At 41.5% G+C, this 14,762-nt stretch overlaps 1 protein-coding gene across 2 annotated transcripts in view; it reads left to right on the top strand.

The window, feature by feature from the left end:
* Window positions 1-14,762, top strand: part of HPGDS (hematopoietic prostaglandin D synthase) — a 57,066-nt gene that overhangs the window by 26,552 nt on the left and 15,752 nt on the right. For both annotated transcript variants that reach the window (XM_038400068.2, XM_043512620.1), the window contains one exon: window positions 14,494-14,586. In XM_038400068.2, coding sequence (XP_038255996.1) covers window positions 14,494-14,586 — 93 coding nt within the window. The remainder of the gene's footprint in view (window positions 1-14,493; window positions 14,587-14,762) is intronic.

Below are 14,762 nucleotides of genomic sequence, written 5' to 3'. Positions count from 1 at the left end.
GATGAGCTTCCGGTCTATTTTGGAGCCCCGCAACTCTTGTTATAAGTAAATAAAGCGTAACACTTACCTAACACTTGATTTTCAACACGCTGTACAAAGTTTAATTGTTATTAATTTGGGATTCCAGGCCTGATGATTTAGGGACAAATCCTGAGAGAAGCTGACCCCGCAACTCCCTTCAAACTCAATGGAATTATAGGCTGTCAGTGCCTCTCAAGATTTGGCCTGAAATCATCACACATGCAGACTCAGCAAGCACTAGGCACCCCACCTGTCAGCCAGCCTCCTCTTGATTGCCAGTCTCTCTTCCCTGCATGAAGCCTCTCTGAGCTCCATGGTAAATCCACCCTGACAGCCTGCCTGACCTGCTGATGAGACCTGCCTCCTCATTACTGGGATCAACCAGGAACTTGCAGAAGGGGAAAGCATTTTGCATAGTGAGTGCGGGAAGGGAGATAGATACAAGAGTGGGCAGACTCTCCTGTTTGGCACATGCACTATCCTATATTCTTAACCTGGTTCTGCCTCCCAGTAGTCAAGAGATCCTCCCCATCTCCCCAGATGGTGTCTCCTGGCAGCCACCAAAACCTCCCAGAGAAAGTATTCATGTCCCACCTGGAAATCACCCAGTTTCCAATAGTTTACATCCACCAGGAATGTCCCTAGTTCATAAAGGGTTGAAAATACTGCCAGATCAAGAGGCTGGGGTTGGTGTTTTGGCTAAAGAAAAAAAAGTGGGTAGTTTGGATCCAGGCTCCATGGTATTTGAACCAACAAAGTTGAGGGTTGGAGTGGAAAGTCAGGGTAAAATGATCTTGTTTCGACCTGTCCCTAATTAAAATAATGTAAATTGCCAACCAGTGCTAGAGAGCAATGCACTTCAACAGTAGGTGCAAAATGTGGCTAACTGCAACTATAGCCTGTCAAGCTATTTGGCTTTATCTGAAGCCACATCTAGATGGGAGTTTTTGATCTGACTCTATCTTTATAATTCATTAAACCAAAATCCCAGGCCCATACACTCCCCAGCTGTAGGGCATTTGGATTAAGCAATGAATCTGGATTAAGCAATTTGAGCTCACCTCGTATCTCTTTCAAGCTCCTAAAGCACTGACTGATCACTGAACACAAGTTCCAGGAATAAAAAGAAACTACTTTTTCTTAAATAAAAATAAAAAGAAACCCCACCCCTCCTTCTAAAAGGAAAACATTTCCTACGTGGAAGAATGAAGCAGATAAAAGTTTCATCTAGAGTCAATACTAGACAGTAGAAGACAACTGGAGAAGATTTAAACAGTGCTTCATCCTGCATCTTCTGTGCCAGCAAAAATAAAGACAGCCGCAAGGTAGCCTCATAAAAGTTTTGTGAATTTCTCTCATGATAATTGCGGATCTTAAAACATGTCCCAGAATATATTTAACTCCTATATTAAGGAAGTGCTTGAGATTCAAGTGAATACCTCCATCCAGTAGGGAAAGTCTCCTTCCTCCTTCCCAACAATCACTACACTGCTCAAACTCACTCTTCCTCGGTGGTAAATGGTGATTTAAATCTCCACATGGTGCCAATCTCTGCCCACAACATTTAGCTTTACATTAAAAACTATTCTCCGGTGACATTTGGGTTTTTATCTGGACCAGGACTACCCTGTACAATCAGCAAAAAAGAGAGAAAATTTCTTTGTTATTTCAGGTATTTAAAAGCCATAGCATTTCCTGATTTGTCTTGGTATAGACGCTTTAAAGGAAAAAGGCATTTAACTTCTGCAGTGTGAAGTTGAAAATATACAAGGGAAATTTAAACTTTTATAGCTCTACCTCTGTCCAATTATATGGAATAATTAAATGTATTGTAGATAATTTATGGCCCTAACCAAGTCCTGTTATTCTGAGGGATAAAACTGTAAAGCAATCTAAGCATCTGCCACACACTCTGGTTTGATACACTACAGACTCTAGAGGAAGGATCACTGATGAAATGCAAGACGTTTACAATGGTTTATAGCATGAGTCTGTTTGTCTTCAGAAGTGTCAAATTAGTCCCTAAATGTGTGGATTACTAGCTCTGCATTGGAAAACAGATTGGCTATCCTGACTGTGATGGGTTCGGTCACAGAGACCCTGTTGGGAGTGTCACCCGATGTGCTGAAATTACCTCTGAGCCAGTTTTCCCTGATGGCTTGGGACTCCAGAACCCTGCCGACTTGAGCCAGACACGCTAGCCTGCTGCAACACAGACCCAGGTCTGAACCATGCCCCCAAAGCTGCAGGCTTTAACCAGAAACTACTCAGCAGGTCTCCTCTCTCCAGCACCCAGCTCCCAGTGGGATCCAAACCCCAAATAAATCCATTTTACTCTGTATAAAGCTTATACAGGGTAAACTCATGAATTGTCTGCCCTTTATAACACTGATAGAGAATATGCACAGCTGTTTGCTCCTCCCGGTATAAATCACTTACTCTGGGTTTTTATTTTTTATTCCTGGAACTCTGGGTTTACTAATAAACAAAAGTGATTTTATTAAGTATAAAAAGTAAGTAAGTAGTAACAGACAAAGTAAGTTACCAAGCAAACTAAAACAAAACATGCAAGTCTAAGTCTACTACATTTAAGAAACTGAACACAGGTAAATCTCACCCCCGAACATGTTCCAATAAGCTTCTTTCACAGACTAGACTCCTTAGTCTGGGACCAATCCTTTCCCCGGTACAGTCCTTGTTAGTTCCAGCTCAGGTGGTAACTAGGGGATTTCTCATGACTGGCAACCGCCCTTGTTCTGTTCCACACCCTTTTATAGCTTTAGCACAAGGCGGGAATCTTTTGTCTCTCTGGGTCCCCACCCCTCCTTCTAAAAGGAAAAGCACCAGATTTAAGATAGATTCCAGTACCAGGTGACATGGTCACATGTCCTGTGAGACCCCAAGCCTCCATTATTTCCGGCCTGACTCGCACAAACACAGGAAGGCTTACAAGGAAACAGAGCCATTTACAATCAATTGTTCTAGTTAATGGGAGCCATCAAGGTCCTAAGTCACCATTAATGGCCACACTTTGCATAATTACAATACGACCTCAGTGTAATGCTTCATATTTCTAGTTTTAGATACAAGAATGATACATTCATACAAATAGGATGAACATGCTCAGTAGATTATAAGCTTTGTCATGATATGTTACAAGAGACCTTTTGCATGAAGCATATTCCAGTTACATCCTATTCACCCTTATAAACATATTTCCATAAAACATATGGAGTGCAATGTCACACCTACCAAATATGCATATTCATATTTTTGTCATATATATATACACACATACGCACACACGAATCATGGACAGGAAAATGTAATATTTTCTGCTTTTTCCTCTTTCCCATTGATTACACAAGATCACATTTTGAAGAATATAATATGCTGCTGATTCAGAACAATTCCTTACATTCAAGGGTTAGATGTTAATATTTTCTGTTGTCTTTCTTTTTTGAAAAATCTTCATCCATGTTTGCTCATTTCAGGGGGTCTGTCATCCAATTTATGGCCTGAGATAGTTGATTGATACTGATGGGGACATTATCTGTAACATCTCTTGTACAAAGATCTACTCATCTTGCATTCTAATTTTAAAAAAGGGGAAAACATTTGCAATAAAACTACTCAGAAGTGATAGTTTTTGTATTTGCACTACTAGTGAAAAATGGGCCCACGTCACATGCACAAAACGAGCCATATTTCAAAAACATTTAGAGATCTAAAATGAGCCATTTCTCCAAGAAAAATTAGCTTATCACTGAGCAAAAATGCTTTACAAATGTGAAGTTTGACGTTCCCCACGTTTTCAATGCGAAAATAGCCAGTTAATGGAAATCTGCAAGTAAACAAAATTTGAGGCTCTGTAACAGGGGTGGCCAAATCGCGACTCACGGAACCCCTCATACTCATCCCCATTCTCTGCCTACCAGCCTGGGGTGAGCTCAGGGCTTCTGCCCTGCAACAGGCTGGTGGGGCTAGAGGCTTCTGCCAGAGAGGACTGGTGTGGTGCCGGCTGAGAAGTGGGGGCATGATTTAAAGGTTCGGCCCCCTCCAACAGCTTGAATCACGCCTTCCCCAGCATGTCCCCACCCTTACCCTCAGCAGTCGCTCCCTGCAGCTCCCAGGCCTTTGCTGCTGCCTCTCCGTGTGAAGCTAACAGCTGGGAGCTGCAGGGAGGGTCCTCAGCTTTAGCTCTGCAGGGAGAGATAGCAGCAAAAGCAACAATTCTCCCTGCAGTTCCCAGCTGTTTCTTGCTGCTTCTACTCAGTCACAGCTCCCAGCTTGCCAGCTCCAGCAGCTGCCCTCCAGGGAGGGAGCCCAGCAGTACCATGTGACAAAGTGGGGCAAGCAAACCCTGGCAAAAGTATGAGGGGGAATGTGACCCCATGTGCCCCCCACAAGTGTTGCCTTCTGCCCAGCGGGGAGGAGGGTCTCGGGGTTTCAGGCCCACTGGGCACACCAGCCAGGGCTTCAGCAGGAGTGGGGCTGAAGCCCCAAGTCCCAGCAGGCGTTGCCCAACAGGGCTGAAGCCCCGAGCCCTGGCAGATGCGCCCTGGCTCTCAAACCTCTGAAGATTGTTGCATATGGCTCGGATAGTCAGTAAGTTTGGCCACCTCTGTGCTATAAATTACCTAAAACCAGCAAAATAACAGAACTTCAGCACTTACCAACTTTGCTTATCTCATGAATTCCTGTGATAAATTGCGTTTCCCGTGTCTCAGTCTACATTCTCCAACTGTCAAGAAAGCAACGTTCTGTAAGGTTCATGGTTTTTTTTTTGTCGGAACCGACAAACTTTGAGAAGTGATTGACTCTTGTTTGTAATTTATAGTGTCGAACAAGGGTTTTCAACCTTTTCATTTGCAGACCCCTAGAAAATTTCAAATGGAGGTGCAGACCCCTTTGGAAATATTAGACATAGTCTGTGATCTCCTGGGGGTCCACAGAATACAGATTAAAAACCAAGGGTGTAGAATCATCTCTCATACTGTGCTGCTAAGTTTTGGGGTGGGGGTGGGGGAGGGGAATGATCTGATTGGCTCAAAGTGAGGTGCCAATTATAAAATTACACTGTTTGCCTTGCTACACTTTGTAAGTGTTTGTGTAGAAAACAGAAAAGTAATTATTTGCTCAATTCAGTTTCCAGATCAATCAATTCTGGTTTCATAACTGCCAGAAGCTGGGGCTGGATAATAGGGGAAGGATCATTCGATAACTACCCTATTCTGTTCATTCCCTCTGATACATCCAGCATGGACCTCTGTCAGAAGACAGGATACTGGGCTAGCTGGACCATTGGTCTGACCCAGCATGGCCACGCTTTTGTTCTTTTTATTTTATATATATATATATATATATATATATATATATATATAAAATCCTATCAGTTCCACTGTAGTGTGTGGTATTTTGTTTTAACAGCAACTCCAAAAGTTGAGTCACACTGATCCACTCACTGACTGCATGATTTTAGACAAGTCAGCTGAAATCTTGTGCTTCTCTCATTTCTTCAGTTAACTTATTCACTGCTGATCAGCCACTGCTCCCGATCTGGTGCGGCTGTACTATTGACATTGTCAAAAACAATCACAGTTTTGAACGTAACCACTTCCTCAGAGCAGGGATGTATTGTGCAGTGCTGGTCACAAAGTACACAACAACAGTTGTTGGGAGCAGCCTTGTTCCACGGACAGCAACACACTCTGCCTGGATATACTTGGAAGGTTCAACAGCTGATAGAGCATAGTGATAGCGATAGTGTACCCAGTTTATCTCACTGAAACAAAAAGCTTTGGGCATTATCCTTTGTAGATAAGCCAGCTGAAGATCACACAGCTTTAAACATAGTGGTAATCAGGGCACAACGCACTGCTAGCGCTGAACACAAGGCCAAGCACTTTGTCAGCTCCACAGTCATGGGGTCTTTCAGTTTAGTAGGCAAGAATGTGCCCTTCTGTATGATTCTTTATTCAGTAACACACTGTTGTTGTTGCCTGGAACTTGCTGCTCTCTAGCTAACAAACATAAAAAACCCTGTTAGCAGAACAACTCTATTACTGCATCAGGAGTGACGAACAGCATGTGCTTTCTCATCGGGGCAAAGCAATTCTAATTTTCTCTCGGCATCACCATTTCTCTCGGCACCCTGGGATGTTGCACTCAAAAAAACCTGCTGTCATTGGTACTGCGTACATGTAAACTCTTGATGTGCCTAGTGAAAGTGCATACAGGAGCCCTTTAAGTTCTGTGCAGCTGCCAGATGGCTTATGTTTGACATCTAAATTCTCTTACCCAATGTGATTTATGTATTACATGCTAAAAAACAGAAGCATGAGGTAAAAGTTAATCAATTTCCATATCGACTGAGCTCTTCTTGGAAGCAAGTCCTGGACACACAATGCTTCAGTGTTTTTCCTCTTTCATTTTCTCTCTCTCGACACATCTCACTGGGGACTCTAGTTTCTCTAGACCCCCCCAAAGATGCTCATTGTGATTAATTGTACAAACTGAAATTTGGCAAATTTGTTCGCAATGGGGAAACAGGAGTTGTGGCAGAAACAGGAAGGAAGACGATAGAGCTGAAGCAGTGACAGACATAGCAAGTCACCACAAACTCTTAAAGCAGGGGTGACAGGTTAGGCCTTGTCTACACAAGAACCTTGTACCATTGTAACTCCATTTAGAAACTGATTTCATTAAATTGGTGCAAACCCTGCATGTGTACAGTTATTTTGGTGTATATTCACCTTTGTCCAGCTTGTCCTCGTCTATCACTCCACAAACGCAAGTCAACACCACACCACTCCATTTTGTTGTGAGCACGTTCTTTCCAAAGAGTTTTGTCATGGGATCAGCCCAGTGCGTTTTGAGTCTGCCCAGGGGTCGCTTGTGGTCTCTGGGGAGCCAGTAACTGATGTGGGTTGTCCCCCTATTGTCTTGCCTATGGACTACGTGACATGGTGTTTATTGATTCAGCTTAAGTCAGAAGGAAATCAATCCCAAACTAAATCCATGTAAGGCATTCTTTAAACTGAAATGAGAGCATTCACCCAAGGAGACTGCACCCATCTAACTAAACCAATTTTGAAAATGGGTACAATTTTCTCATGTAGAAAAAGCTTTAGTGTTGGGAGTAACTGAGAGGTCCTCAATGGAATAAAAATGCCACCCAGCTATCACTTAATGATGATAGTTCTCCATGGGTTAAACATGCCTGGTCTGTTTACAAGCAACAAGATTATCTGTTGTGTTCTTCTCTATGAGATATGGACTGGCAACAGACCTTGCTTATACACACACCGGATGCATTCATCAAAATGCTGTGCCAGGTCTGGCTGAGATTCATTAAGCTAGGGTATTTTATACACAGTGCCACCTAGTGGCTGCACAGTATAGTTTAGCCTTCCATTCCATCTCCCCCCTTTAAGTTCTATATTCCTAACATTTACAGTATTTACATGATCACACTGCTTTTTAAGTTCAGTATGTATCACTCTGCTGAGTGTCTCTGAATCATTCATAACTTCATGACCTGAATGCATAACAACTTGGTCATCTGGCTGTCCATTAGTTGCAATGACTGGTTGTGGTCGGTTTTGTATCCTTGAGTAGTCTTCTTCTTTAGATCTGCCATCTGTAGAGTTTGCTCTGTTGAGTGTTCTCTGTGAGGAACAAACTGTAGATGTTCACAGTTTCTCTTGAACTCTCCACTACTGGTCTAAAAATCACATATGAACTGGGTGCTGAATTCTTTTTCTTCACAACATATGGAGTTGTCCATCTTTCTTCACCATCCCATTTGAAATTAACATGGTCATCAGGCTCTAGACCTGGCAGTTCTCTAACTGGGTGATGTCTGTTGTACAAGTGTTCATAACTCTTTCAGCCTTTTTAATCTGATTTGGCTACTCACTTCATGTCTGGCCACTTTGGAAATAGGTTCTTTTCCAAAGTTGGAACAGTAGCTCTGTGTTGTCTTCCCATCAGGAATTATGCTGAACTACATCCAGTAGTCACTACTGGTTTTAATGTTTAACTCAGAAGAAGGAGGAATGGATCTTCCTGCTAAAGGATTTTCTTGGCTGTCTGTTCAGCTCTCTCAGCCTCTCCATTCACACGTGGATAATGTGGGTGGATAGCAATAGGATCAAAATCGTATTTCATTCCAATGATTTAAGTTCTGCTGCTGTGAACTGTGGTCTCTCATCCATCAATAGTTATCAAACACTGAAGCGAGCAAAAGTGCATTTTAATTTCTTGTTAACAATGCAACAGGTTATGGACTTTCAAGTATATTATTTCTATATACCTGGGAAAATAGTCCATGACAAGCAGCTAGTCTCTTCCAAGGTCTGACTGGTAGAGATGCTGTTATTATTAAAGGTTCTTCTGTTCTGTTGGTCTGTTAGTTCTGCAATGCTCATATGTAGATACCTTATTCTTAACGTTCTTACCGGTGCCTGGGCCCCATGCTGATCGGTTGGCCGATTCATGGCATTTAGTCCATCATGGATGAGGTTTAGGATATCTCCTAATATTTTATGCATCATGCAATCATCTTTAATCATGAGTCCATTTGACTCTATTACTTGTCCACACATCACAAGGTAACCTCTTGTCACTACCTTAATGTCCTTGGGATACTTGGGCCAACCACCCCTAAGGTAACTTATAACTTCTTGAAGTTGTGTCTGTCAAGGTTGTTTTTTGTAGCTGGAGTCATCTTGTGTCTTCTGTATCCAGAAAGATAATGGAGAAAATAATTAATTAAGCAAGCAATTTACAAACATCTAGAAGATAATAAAGGTGATAAGTAACAGTCAGCATGGATTTGTCAAGAACAAATCATGTCAAATCAACCTGATGGCTTTTTTTTTGACAGGGAACAAGCCTTGTGGATAGGGGGGAAGTGGTAGATGTGGTTTATCTTGACTTTAGTAAAGCTTTTGATACGGTCTTGCATAACCTTTACATAAACAAACTAGGGAAAGACAACCTAGATGGAACTACTATAAGGTGGGTGCATAACTGGTTGGAAAACTTTTCCCAGAGAGTAATCATCAGTGGTTCTAGTCATGCTGGAAGAGCATAATGAGTGAGGTCCCTCACGGATCAGTTCTGGGTCTGATTCTGTTCAATATCTTCATCAATGATTTAGATAACAGCATAGAGAGTACACTTATAAAGTTTGTGGATGTTACCAAGCTGGGAGGGGGTTCAAGTGCTTTGGAGGATAGGATTAAAATTCAGAATGATCTGGACAAACTGGAGAAATGGTCTGAAGTAAATAGGATGAAAGTCAATAAGGACAAAAGCAAAGTACTCCACTTAGGAAGGAGAAATCAAAATGGGAAATGACTGGCTAGGAAGGAGTACTGCGAAAAGGGATCTGGGGTCATAGTGTACCACAAGCTAAATATGAGTCAACAGTGTAACACTGTTGCAAAAAAGAAACCATCATCCTGGGATGTATTAGCAGGAGTGTTCTAAGCAAGACACGAAAAGTAATTTTTCTGCTCTACTCCGGACTGATTAGGCCTCAACTGGAGTACTGTGTTCAGTTCAGGAAGGATGTGGACAAATTGGAGAGAGTCCAGAGAAGAGCAACAAAATGATTAAAGGTCTAGAAAATATGACCTATGAGGGAAGACTGAAAAAAATGGATTTGTTGTGTCAGTAAAAGAGAAGAAGACAGAGGGGACACAACAGTTTTCAAGTACGTAAAAGGTTGTTACAAGGAGGAGGGAGAAAAATTGTTCTTCTTAAACTCTGAGGATAGGACAAGAATCAATGAACTTAAATTGCAGCAAGGGAGGTTCAGGTTGGACATTAGGAAAAACTTCTTAACTGTCAGAGTGGTTAAGTACTGGAATAAATTGCCTAGGGAGGTCATGGAATCTCCATCATTGGGAATTTTTAAGAGCAGGTTGGACAGGATAGTATTAAATACTAGATAGTATTTAGTCCTGCCATGAATACAGGGGACTGGACTAGATGACCTCTTGAGGTCCCTTCCAGTCCTATGATTCTTACACTGGTGTGTATGCGTGAGCATCATCCACATACACATTTATGTGATCTTTCAGCTCATGGGCAGTTGAATGTGGTGCTGGCTCCAAGACAGAGTGCCTATTACCACCAGATTCTTCTGAGGAACTTATTTAGCAATTGGGTTAAATCGCATTAACCTTACCAACATATGTTGGCATGTCAGCAGTGCTTGACCCATGACTTTTCCATTGATGAAGGTTGCAAGTAGATTAAGGTCTGTTATCAGTGTAAATGAATCCAGTCCACACAGATATCTGTAAAAGTTCTCACATTCCCATACACCTGCCAGGCACTCTTTGCATATTGTTTTTTCGCTTCTCTGAGTGTGTGAGAGCAAAATACACCTCCTAGGCCATAGCTGCTTGCATCTGCACTAATCATTGTGGACTTGTGCACATCGGCATACTTGAGAACTGGAGCTGTGGAGATCTGATACTGTCTTGAATCTGTCTGATATTTCTGAAAGCAATTTCTTGATTTGGCCCCCATAGCCAAGTTGTGTTGGACTTTAACAATTCACTCTGTGGTTTTGTCACTGTGGAAAGGTCTTGTAGGTATTGACCAAGGTAATTTAACATCCACAGTCTACATCTCAGTTCTGATATATTAGTTGGTGCATTCAATTGTCTAATTGCTTAGCTTTCTCAGGCCTAGGACTGATTTTACATTTGTTTGTCTGTCCATCCCAAAAACTCAATTTGGGGTAAGTGGAAAATGCATTTTTCTTTGTTTAGCTTTAGTCCAGACTGATTGATTAGGCTTAGGACTTCATTGAGGATTTAGTGGTGCTCTTCCATCAAAGATCCATATATCAGAATATCATCCATGAAAACTACAGCTGCTAGCATTTTCTCTGGCTAAAGAAATTTGCATCCAGCTTGGAGAATATCATAGCTCCTTTCTCTTTGGGGAGGAAGTTACCCAGTGTTGGGAGAATATATTTTTCTCTTGCTTCATTAAGTGTTTCAAGATCCACAATGATTTGTATTTTTCCATTTTTCTTTATAGCTGGCACCACTGGGGCATAATATACTGTCGGCTCACAGATTTTCTTGATTATGCCAATCCACTCCATTCTCTTCAACTCAGTTTCCACTTTATGCAGTAGTGGAATAGGAATCCTGCCAGGTCAATGTACACTAAATGGTTCAGCATTGTCTCTTAAGGTTATTTGTACTGGATCTTCCTTCACAAGTCCACTGTCACTAAACATTCCATTGAGTTCTTCCACTGTTTTCACTAGGCCCATGATGGCTGCCACTCTGACGCTGACAAGGCTGTTGATCTGTGGTCCTTTGATCACATATCCTCTGAATGCAGAGCTTTTGTCCAAGTTATTTCTGTGGTGAACTGGCCCATACAGTTCAGAATATCTCCAGGGCTAGACAGAACTATGTCAGGTGACTTCATGGGAGGGGTTGAAGGCAATTTTAAGTCCTTCTGAGATGACTGTGACATCAGCTCCTGAGTCAATTTCAATGTCAATAATTTCACTCTCCAGGCTGGTTCTATGTAATCACGAGTGATGATCCCAGAAACAATGGCTCAATTGTCTGTAATATGAGTCAACTCCTTGACTGCTTTGGTATTGCAAACAGAGGTAAAATGTCCATATTTTGTTCATGTATAACATCATGTGCCTCTGGCTGGACACGCATTGTCTCTTGGGAAATAGCTTTTTCCACACAGTGTGCATATAGGCTGGAATTTATTCCTCTTAGCCTGGGGGTTCTCTCTCCTTGCCTTGAGGGTTTTATGATAATGACTTAGACATTAAATGGTCTGTTTACAGCATCTGTGGTAGTTTCAGGTGTTTCAAGTTGCTCCTGCCTTTTGTTCTGTTGTTTGACTAATTCTGACTGCTTTGCTATCTGTATAGCTGTGGCTAGGGTTAAATCTCTCTTCAGCTGGAGCTGCTATGAAAGGTTTTTTTCTGTTAACTCAATAACCAATCACACACAAATATTTTCATGTTTTGCATTCCCAAAAATCACAGTTTTCAACCAATGTATGCAGAGATCTTCCAAAACCTTCAACATTTACCCCAGGTTCTTGAATTCTCTGATGAAAACATGCTCTTTCATAAACCATGTTTCTCTAGGATATAAAGTATACATCAAACATAACCAGAACCCTTTCATAGTCATCCTTGTGAATATCTTCAATGACGTCAAAGGATTTAAAGATATGGTCCTAATTTTTTTCCATAGCATATATTAAAGACGACACCTATATATTGCCAATTTCTTCGTGGAGTTTGTTTGCAGGAAAAAATGTACAAAATCTTTTTTCCAGTCTGTCCATTCTGAAGGTTTTCAAAGCTAAAGTTCTCTGGGGCATTGAAGAGTGTCATGCTGATGAATCCAGCAACCTTTGTTTCTCTCTTCCTTCTGTTTCTGTTCTTAGTTTGCTGCTGACACCACGTCAAATTCTTCTGTACCAGATATGGACTGGTCAGAGCTTGCTTATGTGTTCATCATAAGATCCTTTATTGCTCTGCCCATAACGTACTGCAATTTATACTTAGTGGCTCAATGTATAATGTAGTTTAACATTTATCCATTATCATTTACACACTATGATCTCTTTATACTGTTCTGACAGATTAAAGGGGCTGCAAAATGAACATAAATTATGTTTATGTAACCCACACACCTTCTCTGGGTGTGGTGTTCTGTCTCATCTAGTGGCACTGAGACCACTTATAATGAGTTAAATGAGTCTGCTCTACAGTTTTAACTACCAGCCAGTTGGCTTTTCGCTCATGCACGAAGCTCAAGAGGTCTCAGGTTCAGTCCCGCTTGCCAACGACCTGGGTCTGTCAGCATTACATTTACACTCAATTTAAGGGGCCCTAGTGTAATTAAGAATCAGATCCAATGTCTCTTGCTATTATCAACACAGATGTACACTTGTAATTTGCCTGAACAGCATCTGCTTGAAATTTAAAATCCCTTCAGTAGTTGAGATGAGAGAATGGTAGTTAGTTTCCCACAGGAAGATTCTTGCCACCCTAAATGCTCAGGTCTTTATTTTAAATATTGATTCACACTACTCTTTAAGGAGCAGGGTTTCCTTCACCTTTACATCATAGAGACAATTTCAGGAGATCCTCTCATGGACCATCTGCCCAAACAAATAACTCCTCAAATCTTGGTCCTCAAAACATTTTATTCTGTGGCTCACATACTGAGAACTGCACCTCAGTGCACTGAAGGCTAGTATAGTGGTCAGTATATGCCAGGTGAGTACACACAGCTAGTATCTTCCCCTCCCTCTCCTTAAGAGAACAAGATCCATCTCAACTCCTTAGCCCCTTCGCTAAAATCCAGAAAGATAGGGGACCCTCCTCCTCTGGACTGACTCATCTTACACTTCAGCCTCCTTCCCTCTCATATCCACCCAGCTACCTGTTAGTTCTTCCCCATTCCCAGTTTAACTGCATCTCCAAGGCTTTGTACCAAGCCACTTGAGTCTCCTAGATAGAGCAAAAGACGAGTCCGAGCTTCTAGGTATATCACGCTACTCGACCAGTGACATTTTTATTTAACTCTCTTTAAACACTGGACTCATCTCAATTTGAGTTGCACTGTTGATGCCAGAGATTAAGCCCTACTCTCTCAGAATAGCCAGGCTAATTTTGTTTTGGTTAGAACTTCGCTCCCTCCCAATTTCTCAGATTTTGTGATTTTCCTGTCATTGCTTCTTTTTTTTTCTTCTTCTTCTTTCTTCTAACTGTCTCTGACATGGAAGCCAGGTCATAATGCATTGCATTAGACTTGGTGTTTGTGTCTTGGTGTCAGAAGCAGTTTGCCCTTACCCTTCTGCATCCTTTGTTCCTCTGCTGGTGGACTGTCAGCTGAAATGTTTGCTGTATTTCCTGCCACAATGTGTTTTTTGGAAGAAAAAAATGTCTGAGTCAGTGAATATGATTTTTTTTTTAAAACAATAAGAGTATAACAAAAGCATCCGTGTTAGCCCCTGCCCACCTCCCCACCAGGCCTTCTTCACTCCTCCAGAGTTATAAAGCCTAGACTGGCACTTTGTCAGTAAGATCCAGACGATCTTATTAGAAGGGAAAAATATTAGAAAATTAAACCTTACTGAAAATTTTCCTTGCATACTAGTGGATCTGCAAAATTTCAGACACTGAGGTAGCACATTCAGTCAAAAGAACACAAAACCGGGTTCTATTCCCTGCTCTACCATTATATCACAGAGTGACCTTGGGAAAGTCACTTAACCTTGTACCTTTGTTTACCCATGTGTAAAACAGAACCTTATGGGGTCCTGTGAAACAGTTAAGTGCTCTGAGATTCTCAGAGGGAAGGCACTATTATAAGTGCAAACTATTACACTGGTGTTGAGTTTTAACATTGTTCTAATGTTTTTCATGTGTGAATTTTTTTTAAGCTATCCCATTTGGAAAAATCCCCATTTTAGAAGTGGATGGAGTTATCCTTCATCAGAGCCTGGCCATAGCCAGATACCTAGCCAAAGAAACAGGTAATGTAACACTGCTACTTTCTTTCTACATTTGACTGATCCTTGTTTAATGCTATCTACTAGTGCATGTTGACCCATGACAATACAAACAAAGAGCCAGCCTGACAAACTGAAATTAACAGAAGTCAATGTGAATAGGCCAATATAGGCACAAGTAGTTTTCACAAAGCGACAAA

Source organism: Dermochelys coriacea, chromosome 4 (genome assembly GCF_009764565.3).
Source record: "Dermochelys coriacea isolate rDerCor1 chromosome 4, rDerCor1.pri.v4, whole genome shotgun sequence".
NCBI classification, from domain to species: Eukaryota; Metazoa; Chordata; order Testudines; family Dermochelyidae; genus Dermochelys; species Dermochelys coriacea.
This window is presented reverse-complemented; position numbering and strand designations above follow the sequence as displayed.